The sequence below is a fragment of the Scyliorhinus torazame genome, chromosome 15 (assembly GCF_047496885.1).
Source record: "Scyliorhinus torazame isolate Kashiwa2021f chromosome 15, sScyTor2.1, whole genome shotgun sequence".
NCBI classification, from domain to species: domain Eukaryota; kingdom Metazoa; phylum Chordata; class Chondrichthyes; order Carcharhiniformes; family Scyliorhinidae; genus Scyliorhinus; species Scyliorhinus torazame.
In genome coordinates this window covers 138,032,862-138,047,189 of record NC_092721.1, presented here as the reverse complement: position 1 = coordinate 138,047,189, position 14,328 = coordinate 138,032,862, and the positions used below count along the sequence as shown (strand labels likewise).

The 14,328-nt window shown below is 42.5% G+C and overlaps 1 protein-coding gene across 1 annotated transcript in view; it reads right to left on the bottom strand.

The window, feature by feature from the left end:
• Window positions 1-14,051, bottom strand: part of rnf17 (ring finger protein 17) — a 199,192-nt gene extending 185,141 nt beyond the window's left edge. The window contains exons 1-5 of the mRNA XM_072475912.1: window positions 14,035-14,051; window positions 13,584-13,752; window positions 11,362-11,432; window positions 10,130-10,201; window positions 6,934-7,220 (exon numbers count right to left, since the gene is read on the bottom strand). Coding sequence (XP_072332013.1) covers window positions 6,934-7,220; window positions 10,130-10,201; window positions 11,362-11,432; window positions 13,584-13,752; window positions 14,035-14,051 — 616 coding nt within the window. The remainder of the gene's footprint in view (window positions 1-6,933; window positions 7,221-10,129; window positions 10,202-11,361; window positions 11,433-13,583; window positions 13,753-14,034) is intronic.
• Between the last annotated feature and the right edge of the window lie 277 nt (window positions 14,052-14,328).

The following is a 14,328-nucleotide window of genomic DNA, read 5'->3' as shown; positions in this document are numbered from 1 at the left end:
TGCCGACTATCCTCGATTAAGCTGCATCTTTCCAAATGATCATAAATCCTATCCCTTTCCAATAATTTACCTGTGACCGAAGTGAGATTAACCGGCCTATAATTCCCAGGGTTATACCTATTCCCTTTCTTGAACAAGGGGACAACATTCGCCTCTCTCCAGTCTTCTATCACTATTCCTGTAGCCAGTGAGGACAAAGATCAAAGCCAAAGGCTCTGCAATCTCATCCCCCGCCTCCCAAAGAATCCTAGGATATATCCAGTCAGGCCCAGGGGACTTATCTATCCTCAGGCTTCTCAAAATTTCTAACACATCTTCCTTCCGAATATATACCTCCTCCGGCCTACCAGCCTGTATCGCACTATCCTCCTCAACAACATGGCCCCTCTCCTTTGTGAACACTGAAGAAAAAGTATTCATTTAGGGCCTCTCCTATATCTTCAGACTCCATGCACACATTCCCACTACTGTCCTTGACCGGCCCTAACTTCACCTTGGTCATTCTTTTATTCCTCACATAAGTGTAAAAAGCCTTGGGGTTTTCCTTGATCCTACCCGCCAAGGACTTCTCATGCCCCCTCTTAGCTCTCCTAAGCCCTTTCTTGAGCTCCTTCCTAGCTATCTTGTATCCCTCAAGTGTCCTAACTGAACCTTGTTTCCTATCCTTACATAAGCCCCCTTCTTCCTCTTGACAAGACATTCAACCTCTTTTGTAAACCATGGTTGCCTCGCTCAACCATTTCCTCCCTGCCTGACAGGGACATACATATCAAGGACATGCAATATTTGCTCCTTGAACAAGCTCCACATCTCAATTGTGCCTATCCCTGACAGTTCCTGTTTCCAGCTTATGCTCCCCAATTCTTGCCTAATCGCATCGTAATTACCTTTCCACCAGTTATAAACCTTGTCCTGCCGTATGTTCGCCTATCCCTCTCCACTGCTATTGTGAAAGTCACCGAATTGTGGTCACTATCTCCAAAGTGCTCTCCCACAACCAAATCTAACACTTGGCCCGGTTCATTACCCAGTACCAAATTCAATGTGGCCCCGCCTCTTGTCGGCCTATCCACATATTGTGTGAGGAAACCCTCCTGCACACACTGGATAAAACCAGTCCCATCCAAACTATTCGAATTATAGTGGTTCCAATCAATATTTGAAAAGTTTAAATCACCCATGACAACTATCCTGTGACTACCGCCCCTATCCAAATCTGCATTGCAATCTTTTCCTCCACATCTCTGTTACTGTTTGGGGACCTATAGAAAACTCCGAACAAAGTGACCGCTCCTTTTCTATTTCTAACTTCAGCCCACACTACCTCAGTAGACAGATCCTCCTCTAAATTCCTTTCTGCAGCCATTATACTATCCTTGATTAACAATGCTACTCCTCCACCTCTTTTACCACAATCCCTAATCTTACTGAAACATCTAAACCCCGGAACCTCCACAACCATTCCTGCCCCTGTTCTATCCACGTCTCTGTAACGGCCACAACATCGTAGTTGCAGGTACTAATCCATGCTTCAAGCTCACCAACCTTATTCCTGATGCTCCTCACATTGAAGTAGACACACTTCAAACCACCTTCATGCCTGCAGGTCCACTCGTGACCTTGGTACCTTCCTCAGTACTGCACTACCCTCAACTTCCTGAACTCCAGCAACACTATCTCCTGGACTACAAATCAGTTTCCCATCGCCCTGCCAAATTAGTTTAAACCCCCCCGAAGAGCTGTAGCAAATATCCCTCCAAGATATTGGTGCCCCTCTGGTTCAGGTGTAACCTGTTCTGTTTGTACAGGTCCCACCTTCCCCAGAACGTGCTCCAATTATCCAAGTAACTGAAACCCTCCCCTCCTACACCATCCCTGTAGCCACGTGTTTAACTGCCCCCTCTCCCTGTTCCTTACCTCACTAGCACGTGGCACTGGCAGCAAACCAGAGATGGCAACACAGTCTGTCCTGGCTCTCAGCTTCCACCCTAGCTCCCTGAATTCCTGTTTTACATCCCAGTCCCTTTTCCTACCTATGTCGTTGGTACCGAGGTGTACCATGACTTGTGGCTGCGCCCCCTCCCCCTTAAGGATCCTGAAAACACGATCAGAGATGTCACGGATCTTGGCACCCGGGAGGCAACACACCAACCGCGAGCCTCTATCGTTGCCACAGAACCGCCTATCTGCACCTCTAACAATAGAGTCTCCAATGACTATTGCTCTCCTGCTCTCCCCCCATCCCTTCTGAGCCACAGGGACAGACTCAGTGCCAGAGACCTGGTCACCGTGGCTTCCCCCCCCCCCCCCCCCTCCCCCAACAGCATCCAAAATGGTATACCTGTTATTGAACTGCAAAAGGCAATCAAATGAATGAAAAATAAAAAAGCCTAGAGCCCGGATGGTATTCCAGCTAAGGTCTTCACAGTTCGGGCAGTATTGTGGCTTCACAGCGCCAGGGTCCCAGGTTCGATTCCCTGCTGGGTCACTGTCTGTGCGGAGTCTGCACGTTCTCCCTGTGTCTGTGTGGGTTTCCTCCGGTTTCCTCCCACAGTCCAAAGACGTGCAGGTTAGGTGGATTGTCCATGATAAATTGCCCTTAGTGACCAAAAAGGTTATGGGGGGTTATTGGGTTACGGGGATAGGGTGGAAGTGACGGCTTAAGTGGGTCGGGGCAGACTTGATAGGCCGAATGGCCTCCTTCTGCACTGTATGTTCTATGTATGTTCTAGGCGCACAAAGACTTCATGCACTCATCATACGGATTTAGGAGGATAAAGAATGTTCCTTTCTCTCCCTCCCTTTAAAACGGAGATGAGGGGAAATTTTTGAGGGTCGTGTGTAATATTTTCTTCCCCAGGAAGTAGTGAAGGCTTGGTTACGTAGATTTTTAATAGGCATGAGAATGAAGGGTTATTGGTGGATAAGCCATGATCTTATTTGATGTCAAAACAGGCTTGAAGAACAGAATAGCCTACTCCTGCCCTCAAGTCCTATGGAGTTAAAGTTTATTGTGGAAACTGATGAGACATTTCCCTTCTTTGCATTGCATGGAAAATTCTGCATTGCAAAGGAAAGTGAGATATCCTGACACGCATTCTCCCGAATCGCCTCGCACTTGCAGCTGAGGAAATCCTCCCAAAGACAGTGGTGTTGTCCTTCTGGTCGCCACATTACCAGAAGGGTGTGGATGCTTTAGAGAGGGTGCAGAGGAGGTTCACCAGGATGTTGCCTGGTATGGAGGGTGCTAGCTATGAAGAAAGGTTGAGTAGATTAGGCTTGTTTTCGTTGGAAAGACGGAGGTTATGGGGGGATCTGATTGAAGTTTACAAAATTATGAGGGGTATGGACAGGGTGGATAGCAACAAGCTTTTTCCAAGAGTGGGGGTGTCAATTGCAAGGGGTCACGATTTCAAGGTGAGAGGGGGAGAGTTTGAGGGAGATGTGCGTGAAAAGTTTTTTTACGCAGAGGGTGGTGGGTGCCTGGAACGCTTTGCCAGCGGTGGTGGTAGAGGCTGGCATAATAGCATCGTTTAAGATGCATCTAGACAGATATATGAACGGGCTGGGATCAGAGGGAAGTAGATCCTTGGAAAATAGGTGACAGGTTTAGATAAAGGATCTGGATCGGCGCAGGCTGGGAGGGCCGAAGGGCCTGTTCCTGGCTGTAATTGTCTTTGCTCTTTGTTCCAGAGGAGGTTCTAACATGGTCGCATAGTGGTTAGCACTGCTGCCTCACAGCTTCAAGGACCCGGGTTCAATCCTGGCCTCGGGTGACATGGTGTGGAGTTTGCACTTTCTCCCGTGTCTGTGTGGGTTTCCTCCGGGTGCTCCGGTTTCCTCTCATAGTCCAAAGATGTGCAGGTTAGGTGGATTGGCCATGCTAAATTGCCCTAAGTGTCCAAAAAGGTTAGGTGGGGTTACTGGGTTACAGGGATAGGGTGGAGGTGTGGGCTTAAGTAGGATACTCTTTCCAAGGGTCGAATGGCCTACTTCTGCACTGTAAGTTCTATGATTCTATACCAAATTTTCACCCACTCACCTAATCCATTTCTTTCTTCATCACGACTTGCTCTCCCACACATTTAAGGGTAGTCTGCAAATTTAGCTATAGTACATTGTATCCCTGAATCCAAGTCATGAACATATATTGTACATAATTGGGACCAGAGACAGACCCCTGTGGCACACCACTAGTTACAGCACAGAAAAATATCTATTTATTCCAAATTTGCTTTCTGATGGTCAACTAATTCTCTATCCAAGCTCATATATAACCCCCAGCCCTGTGGGATCTTCACTTGTGTATTAACCTTTTGGGCGACACCTTATCAAATAAAGTTCATGGAATAGAATTTACAGTGCAGAAGGAAGCCATTCGGCCCATCGAGTCTGCACCAGCCCTTGGAAAGGGCACCTGACTTAAACCCATGCCTCCACTCTATCCCCTTAACCCAGTTACCCCACCTAACCTTTTGGACACTAAGGGGCAATTTAGCACGGCCAATCCACCTAATCTGCACATCTTTGGACTGTGGGAGAAAACCGGAGCAGCCGGGGGAAACCCACTGACACGGGAGTAAGTGCAAACTCCACACAGTCACCCAAGGCTGGAATTGAATCCGGGATCCTGGAGCTGTGAGGAAGCAGTGCTAAGCACTGTGCCACAGTGCCACCCCTTTTTTTTTTTGAAAGTCCAGATATACTACAGGATATACTATTTCTACAGGACTCCCATTATCCACTTTTCTTGATGCATCTTCGAAGAACTCCAGCAAATTAGTCAAACACGATTTACCCTTCATAAACTATGCTGATAGATTGCGTTTCAATTTTCCAAATGTCCCATTGCTACTGCCTTAATGAAATGAAATGAAAATTGCATATTGTCACAAGTAGGCTTCAAATGAAGTTACTGTGAAAAGCCCCATGTCGCCACATTCCGGCGCCTGTTCGGGGAGGCTGATACGGGAATTGAACCGTGCTGCTGGCCTGCCTTGGTCTGCTTTCAAAGCCAGCGATTTAGCCCTGTGCTAAACAGCCCCTTAATCATGGATTCCAACTGTTTCCCAACAACAGACATTAAACTGGTCTATACTTTCCTACTTTCTGCCTTTCTCATTTTTTGAACAATGATGTTACATTAGCCTCTTAATGGAACCTTTCCAGAATACAGGAAATTTTCGAATATTAGAACCAATGCCTCCATTATCACTGCTGCCACTTCTTTAAGACTCTATGTACTCCTCCTCCATTCTCATCATGGCCTCCTACACCATTCCAACGAGGCTCCAACAAACCAGTCTCTTCTCCATTGGGGGATTCAGGTGCAGACTGGAAGACTGTATGCTTTGCAGAACATCTCCATTCAATCCACAAGTGTGACATACAAGCCACCTAATCATTTTAATTCGCTCCTCTAACCTGTTACAAGTAAGCTTAAGAAACTGTACCTCATCGTTCAATTATGCACTTAAGAGCCTTTTCAGGCTTAGCCTTTTCAACGCAGAATTTAATTATCCCACTCCCCAGAGGCAAGTCTGGGGCCAGGTAGTGCAATTGATTGGGCAGCAGAGTGCAGTGTGGACACCCAGTCTCCATCCCATCTCCACCCAATTAAGTCTGGGGCAGGAAAGCTTGTGGGTGGCTATCCTGCCAGGACACTAATTGAGGCTTTACAGGCTTCATTCTGCCGCTGTTGATACTGACATGCCATGGACGACAACATTTCCACTCCCAAGGTCTTAAATGACAGGCACTTAAATTCATCAGGCGTCCCCAAATGGAGGTGACACAGGACTCCCACTAGTTTTCAATCAGCAGGCAAGACGTCCATCAAAGATTAAACTACACCCAATGAGTTCAACAATATCAAATCATATTTGTCCCAATTTTTGTTTATTTCAGAGCACTTGTTGGCGATTCCATTTTATCTAAACCTATCCTTTTTTTATTTTCCTTGTCCCATTACCATTTCCTTTGCTCTGCACCTTCATCCATTTTATCATTTGATCTTGCCGGCATCCACCCTATCATAGAACTTTTCTCTTGTTCTCCCAAACCCTCCTACTCCCAAACCCTCCTATTCTGTAGTAGCTGAATACCTGTTAGATTGATCATTTTTACAGTTCTGATAAAATATAGACCTGAAATTTTGAATTTATGCTACCAGTCCTGTGCATTTCCAGCATTTTAGAGATCCGGAATCCAATGTTTTTCCTAATATCTTTCTTGCATGAAGCTTAATAGTTTATATATTTCCTCGGTTAGTGCTTCCTCACATTTTGAAAACGGGATTTACATTTGCTGTTTATCAAACCTCTGGTACTATTTGTGAATTTTTGTATGAATTCTAGTGTCTTTGCTATCTTCATAGTTTCTTTGAAAATCTGCAGATGCAATCTTTCTGAAACTGGACTCTTATCGTCCTCATGTTTGGTTAGTTTGTTAGCTACGTAATTCAGTAAGTAAATTCCATTCCAACGTTGGACCTATTACAACCTAGTTGGAGATTGCTTCATTCTTCGGCTTCAATTTGATTATATGGGTTTATATTTTTATCGAATATAGAACCATATAAATTGAAGATCGATAATTTCCCCAAGGAAAATATAATTTTAAGCATAGCATCCTGGGTTTACTTCATTTCACAAAAAAAGCTTGCTGTCAAGCAGAAAGCTACGTTAAAATTCAAAGTCATGGCAATGCTATAGCATACCTACAATGCTTGGAAATTGCACAAGGAGCATTATTGCCATTATTTAATGGAGCTGGCGACTAAATTCAGCAAGAGCTTCTCAATACTCTTTTATCATTGGAGGAACCAATGTCCCATATTTTGGAACATAGCTTTTAAGGCTTATATATTCAAAATATATATTTCAACTTTAAAGACAACGGTTCCTATAAAAAGTAAATTAGCAGAATACATACTTATGTTATCTTCAAATATTTCTTCAACAATCACATCTCTATCTTGACTTGAGAGGGATAATCTGTTTTGAATATGTAATGAAGACTTTCCTCTTTTTTTTGAGCTATTTTCCACCCGAGAAACATTCACATCATGGTGTATTACAGAATCCATCTTCTGTTTTTTTTCAGAAGATTCAATTTTGCAGCTTGCAAGTTGTTGTTCTCTTCTAAGTGAACAAGTTTGTTCCGTCACTTTTCCAAAAGTATCATTTGGCAATTTATTTTCTATCCTTGAACCAATAAACCTACAAAACAGCAAGAATATCAGAGAATAAATTAATATTTAAAGGAAGGATATGCTCGTCTTTGAAGGGGTGCAACCATTGCTCACTTGATTAATTCTTGAGATTAGAGGGCTGTCCTATAAGAGAACAGGCAGTAGAACAGACCTATATATTTTAGTGTTTGGAAGAGAGGTGATCTCATTGAAACAAAAGATCCTGAGAGGACGTTACTTAAATGTTGAGGCTTTTTTTCATAGCTGGAGGTCTCAGGATAAAGGGTCAACCACTTAGGTCGAAAGTGAGGAGAAAGTATTTGTCCAGAGGGTTGTAAGTCTTTGTGATTCTTTAACCAAGAGAGCAGTGGATGGTTAATCAATAATATTCAAGGCGGAGAATCTGGAGGTTCATTTTTGGGCACCAAGGGAATTAACAATATGGCTAAAGGCAGGAAAGTGGAGTTGATGGCGAAGTTCAGCCTCAATTCCTCACAGATTTGAGGGACTGCAACACCTATTGCTATTTCTTATTTTTTTATAAAATAGACTAGCAATTGAACTAGCAATTGTTAACTGTATCCTTGGGTTATGCTTTATAGCATGTATACAATTAACACTAATTGCTAACACCTGAATGTTTATTTTGTCAATGCAAGTAGAAGCATACTGTAGCATAAGACATCTTTTTTATAGTTTTAGTTTTCATTTATTCCTTCACTGCATTTGACTCAGTTTTCTGTTCATTTCTACAATAAGTTTTTGGTGCACCAGTATTTCCCCATCAGATTCTCAGCAAGTTCTTTCTACAAGAACAAATGTTGCAATTCAAGATAAAGGAACTCGAAAGGAGAGGTGGAAAACCTGGTGCTGTATTCCTTGTTAAAAAGTGGAGATGTTTGTTTGAACGGATAGTTGGAAAAACTGGAGTGGATTTTTAATGCAAACAGCTAAAGGAAAGCATAGTTTGAAAGAAGATTTTAAAGTGCGCCTTTTTGGGAATGGAGTTTGGAAACACTCAAGTGACAATCATCGGGGGGGGGGGGGGGGATTGAGCGGGAAATCCACAGAAGATCGGTGGAGTGGCATCAGCCATTTGCTTCAAAGAGGGGGTGTTAATTTTTTTTTAAACTACACATTTGTGAAGCACAAGGCAGAGTAAAGGAACACTGTATTTTTTTATAGATTTAAAGTGCCCAATTCTTTTTTCTCCCAATTAACGGGCATTTTAGCGTGGCCAATCCTCCTACCCTACACATCTTTGGGTTGCCGCAGTGAGATCCACAGATACGGCGCAAACTCCACATGGACCGTGACCTGGGGCTGGAATCGAACCCGGGTCCTCGGCACCATGAGGCAGCAGTGCTAACCACTGCACTACCGCACCGCCTGGGTGTATTGTATTATAATCAAACTTTCCATTTTAATAAAAATCTTTTTGTTATTAATTAATTAGCAATCTTGTTACTTCTGTTTCTCCACGTTTTCTAAGAAAGTTTAAGAAGCTAAATCTTTTGAGCCAGGGTTCCATTCTGGAATCTTCCCATCCAGTAGTAACACCAACTGGGATCATAACACTACAATATATCTCTATTCTATACCCTGCTCAATCTAACCCCGCTTTTTAAACCCTACATCCTAAACATTACCAAATTGACTTAATTCCCCGTTAGCAACATTACCTGCATCTCCCCACCCAAATTCTAGAGCTGCTCAAAATTCTTATGCACATTTTAATTTTAATATACTATATCTCCAATGTTCTGGTCACTGGCCTCCTAACGTCATGAACTGTGAACTGTCAAAAAATCCACTACCCACATACTATGTACGTTATACACCCAAATAGTCTTCATCACTACCCTTATTACCCTGCCTTGGCTCCCTGACCCCATAATCTATAAACGCCTCTATGTTCAGCGAGTTTTACAAGTGCAAAAGTTCCAAATTCTGCCATGTGGCACTAGAATGTCAAAATCTTGTAATAGCAGAATCACGGAGCGCGGTCTCTAGACAACTGTACATGCATAAGATCACATAGGATGAAAGGGCACAGAAACATACCAGTTGGTTCAACCAGTCCATGTCAGTGTTTATTTTCCACTCAAAGCCTCCTCCCATTTAAATTGATCATCGTAACCATTTACTTCCTTCTCTCATATGACTATCTAGCTTCCCGGAAATGGACGTAGACTATTTGCTTCAACTATTGTGGTAGTGAGTTCCACATTTTTAGGTAAAATAAGTTCCTTCTGGAGTCCCCATTTCTTGATAACCATTGGTGGTCAGAAATCAGTTCCTCGGTGTCTACTCTCAAATTCAATCATTTAAATTTTATTAGGTCACCCTCACCTTCCTTTTTCAAGAGAAGAGACCCAGCTATCTTGTCCTGTCAATATATAAACTCACATTTCTGGTTTCATCTTTGTCAATCCTCTCTGCACGCTCCTTCCGGTGGTTTTATATTTTTTTCATAATATGGTAATAACAACTTCATGTACATCTTGGCCATAGATTCAATACGGGTTTCCCCATTTTTCAATTCAATCCCTCGAAAAATAAAGCCCAATGCTGTGTTTGCTTTTTTAATGGCCTTGCTAACTTGGAGTGCAACTTTTAGAGATGGTGACTAGCACTTCTTTGTTCCTCTACCCACCTAGAGTTGCACCAAATAACAAATGACTTCCATGCTTCTCACCAAAATTTACTATATATGCCAATAACATAGAATCCCAAGTACAGGAGGCCATTCAGCCATCAAGTCTGCACCAATCCTCCGAAAGAGCACCTACTTAGACATACTCTCTAACCCCATCCCCGCAACCCTGTAAGATGTGTGCAAGTTATCTGTGTGCAATGGATAACTGCCCTATAGATCAGAGGCACAAAAACGATGAGTAATACACAAACATTCAAAAAATATGGAACATCTCTTACTTCTCTGATGCCAATTCAATTTTTCCTAAATTTGCAAGGCCCATCACTAATGATCCAGGTTGGATTTGAAATCTGTAAAATAAAAATTTAACGGTTACTTTCCTATTTCCTTTCCCTCCTCACATAATGGGATATAGTTCACGAGTGCCGACCATCCATGAGACTGGTCTCAAAAAGTTACCCCTGATATAAAATCTTTGTAGGCAAGTATTAAGATGTTCCTCAATTTAGGTGGGCATCACAGCAAATTCTGACCTTATCCATATCCATTTTCTACAAACACACGCTTTCAGTACTGGAGTTAGGAAAAGGGAATACAGCAATCACAAGCAGCAGTCCTATCTTTTTTCCTCTGGTTGGACCATGAGCAATGAAATTAATAGCATTGTGCCAATATCTCAATAGGTTTTCAACCTACTTTTTAAGTCTAAAAAATATTCTAAGCAGATTGGTAAATAATACATGCATCATGTTCTAAAGATGATGGTTTAAGTATATATATGACATTTGAAGAATGCAGCGAGCTGCATTAAATTTACGGGGGCTTTACAATGGTATGAGATGGTGACAACATTAGAGTGAAGCAAAGTCCTATATAATGGAAGCCAACACAGGATGAACTCTTGACAGCCAAACCATGGCAGTAGTCAAGGAGTAGCCATGTTTATGCTACGTAACAACCAATTGCAGCACTGTGCCAAAATCGCAACACCATCCTGGACAAAGCTGCTCCATCACCAACAAATCCATGATCTCTATTAACGAGAAGAACAAGGGCAGCAAGCACTTGGGAACACCATCACCTGCAAACACCCCTCCAAGTCACGTGCCACCCCAATTTTGAAATGGATTACAATTATTTCACTGTTGCGATGTTAAAATCCCTACTGAACACCACTGTAGGTATATCTACATCACATGGACTGCAAAAGTTCAAGCAAGTAGTTTGACATTCTAGGGTAATTAGGGATGGGCTATAAGTTCTGGCCTTGCTAGCAATGCCTACATTCCATAAAGAAATTAAAAAATAAACCTCTCAACCCTGTCGCCTCTACCATCGAGGAGAAAGATCAATGTTGTGAGAACCTCTCCATTGAGAGTCAAACATATTACGCCTTTCCTTAATTTCTATATCAATATTCCCATTGACACCTAGCACCACTGAAGAACCATTATTTGAAGTGTTTTTTTCTTTCATAAATGTGAATATTCAAATTAAAGCAAGCACTTACCTTAGATCAGTGCCTTCTAGTGCCTCTACAATATTATTTGCTTGATCTAAACATTTCAAATCTTCAATAATCTACGATCAAAAAGAAAACAGGAAATAAGAATAAAAAAGAGAATGCATAGGAGATACATGGATCAATTAGCATTTAGAAACGGCATCACCATGTTCTGATGTTCTGGATATGTCCCCTTCATCAGAAGGCATCAGGATTAAGACAAAAGCAAAACATCATCACAAATGATTAATACCGCTTGAATGACTGCCAGTTACCAAATTTATCTTCCTAATAAACCTGAGATTTTAAAAGGGAACATTCCCCAATCTCGTGAACAATTATGCAGCTGGATTTTCATCTTTGCCTCGGAAGTGCTGAGGAACATCAAATCATGTGCCTATGGCAACAATCCTTTAAATGTCTGAGATGCAACATACAATCATTCAAGGAATACGGACTGAAAATTGAATAAGATCAGCCATGATCTCATTGAATGGTGGAGCAGGCTCGAGGGGCCAGATGGCCTACTCCTGCTCCTAGTTCTTATGTTCTAAGACAGGCAAGTTCACATTCAATATTCAACCAGAAGACTGGCAATATAGCAGTAAAAAAGATTTGCATCGAGACTTCCGGTGGCGGTGTAGCCAGTTAAATTGGCTAACTCCCGATTTAAATTGGCTAACTCCCGATTTAAAATGGCGAACGGCAAAGGCTGATGGGAAAGTCAGCCAACAGGACACAAACGAGCAGCTGCAGGTTGAGTGTGTATTTACCTCTGGAAAGGCCAAACAAGATCGATACCAGCAACCATCAGCATAACAAAACACCAGCCATCTGCATACTAATGAGCAATCCCCGGGAACAATGAGCAACATTTAGACACACAAAGCAAAACCAGACTCTTCGGCGCCAGCAGAAGCCTACACAAAGGGAGGTGAACGACCACCTCAGGATCGCCCATCGATCAAGGAACCGCTCCAGCATTGGAGAAAATCGAACCAAGTGATTGGGACAAAGTCACTTGGAACCAGGTACAGGGTCAGCCCCGAAAGGCGGGAAGCCCCTGGGGACTATAAGAATCAAGCCCAAGTTCAAATCGTTCTTCTTGACCGGGTCACTCAGCAACGCGAACCAACCCTCGACAGTGACCGGTTCAGCCGCCGCCGATATCCAGTAAGTCTTACTTCAACGCTCGCTACGAGATAGGCGCTCCTAGCTACCAATCTGTACCAACTTCGAATCCCACAGGCTCAGAACCCGAACGAAAGGCCATTCGTTTCCCTGACCTGGTGGGCCAGCTCCAAGTTAAGTATTGGCCTGTTATCTGTAGAAGTAGCTTAGACGTAGAATTTGTACATGAATAGTGATTACTGTGTATAATAAATGTGCTTTGATTTAAATCTTACTAAGCGGTGTATTGGATTATTGATCATTACTCGGACTTGAACCACGTGGCGGTATCAGAAGATCAGACGGGTTTCGTGAAGGGGCAGCAGCTGTCGAGTAACATTAGGAAGCTATTGAACGTGGTCATGACCCTGTCGGGTAGCAGGGTGCCGGAGGCGAGTGTCAATGGACACGGAGGAGGCATTTGACCTAGTTGAGTGGCAGTACTTGTTTGAAGCCTTGAGGCGGTTTGGGGTCGGGCCGATATTTGTGACATGGATATGGTTACTTTATGCATCCCCAAGACGTGTGAAAACAAATGGGATGGATTCCAAGTACTTACACAGGGGAACAAGGCAGGGTGCTCGTGAGTTAAAGGGGAATAAATGTTACAAACTATGTGCAATTATTGTGTCCATGGGTGTTTTTTAATAAAATTTGGAATAAAGTATATTTTTTAAAAGACCTGCATTTACATAGTGCCTTTCATAACCACCAGACATCCTAAAGTCATTTACATCCAATTAAGTACATGGTAAAGTGCAGTCACTGTTATAATGTAGGAAATGCAGCAGTCAAGCTGCACAAGCATACTTCCACAAATATGATGCAACCTGATGATCTGCTTTTTTAATATTGATTATGGATAAAAATTAGCCACGGCATCAGAGACAACAGTTCTGCAGTCTAGAAGCACATGTAGAAATCAAAATAGGATTTAAAGGGCGTTGAAAATGTAATATTCTTTGATGGGAAAACACAGTGCAAAATATTTCAGCTCAAGATATTTTAATAAACATTCTTTCATGGTGCAGCTTGTATATCTTACATCAAATTCTTACCTGTTGTGAATTAAAACAGGTTATAAGAGATGTAGATTTGGCTTCCATTGCAACTTTTATGACAGAGTCTAAGCCATTAATTTTCTCCTTGAGGGCCTTTTGAAGTTTAGTAATCCCATTAAGGTGTTGTTGAACCATGAATTCTAGCTCCTTCAACAACATCTCTTTCCTGTAAAATGCAAGGCACATTCAACAGATTTTTGTTAATCAAAGCACGATTCAAAGTGATTTAAATACTTCTGATGCACAGACAGCTCAAGAAAAGGATCAAAAACACAAGGTACAAGTGCATAGATGTAGGTTCGGAAAGAAAACTCTTTAATTTCTGTTCGACTTATCTAATCCCGGGCTCTTCATACACTATAATGTCGCTTCCCTACTCGTCCCCAGTACTCAATTTCATTTCTGAAGCCAATAACCTACTCAACCCTATTCCTATTCGAAACAGTACCATGGGATCTTTTCCATTTTGGTCCAGCCCACATCACTACGGTTGCTTTTGACAAGTGACATAGGGGCAATAAATACATTAGTAAGCACATAGGAACAAGGAGTAGGCCATTCAACCCCGTGAGCCTGCTCTTGTCATTGAATAAGATCATGGCTGATCTGACAGTGACCTCAAATTGCATCCCACCTACCCCTGATAACATATTACCCCCTTGCTTATCAAGAATCTATCTCGTCCTGCCTTAAAAATATTCAAAAGGAGTCTGCTTCCACCACCTTTTCAGGAAGAGTTTCA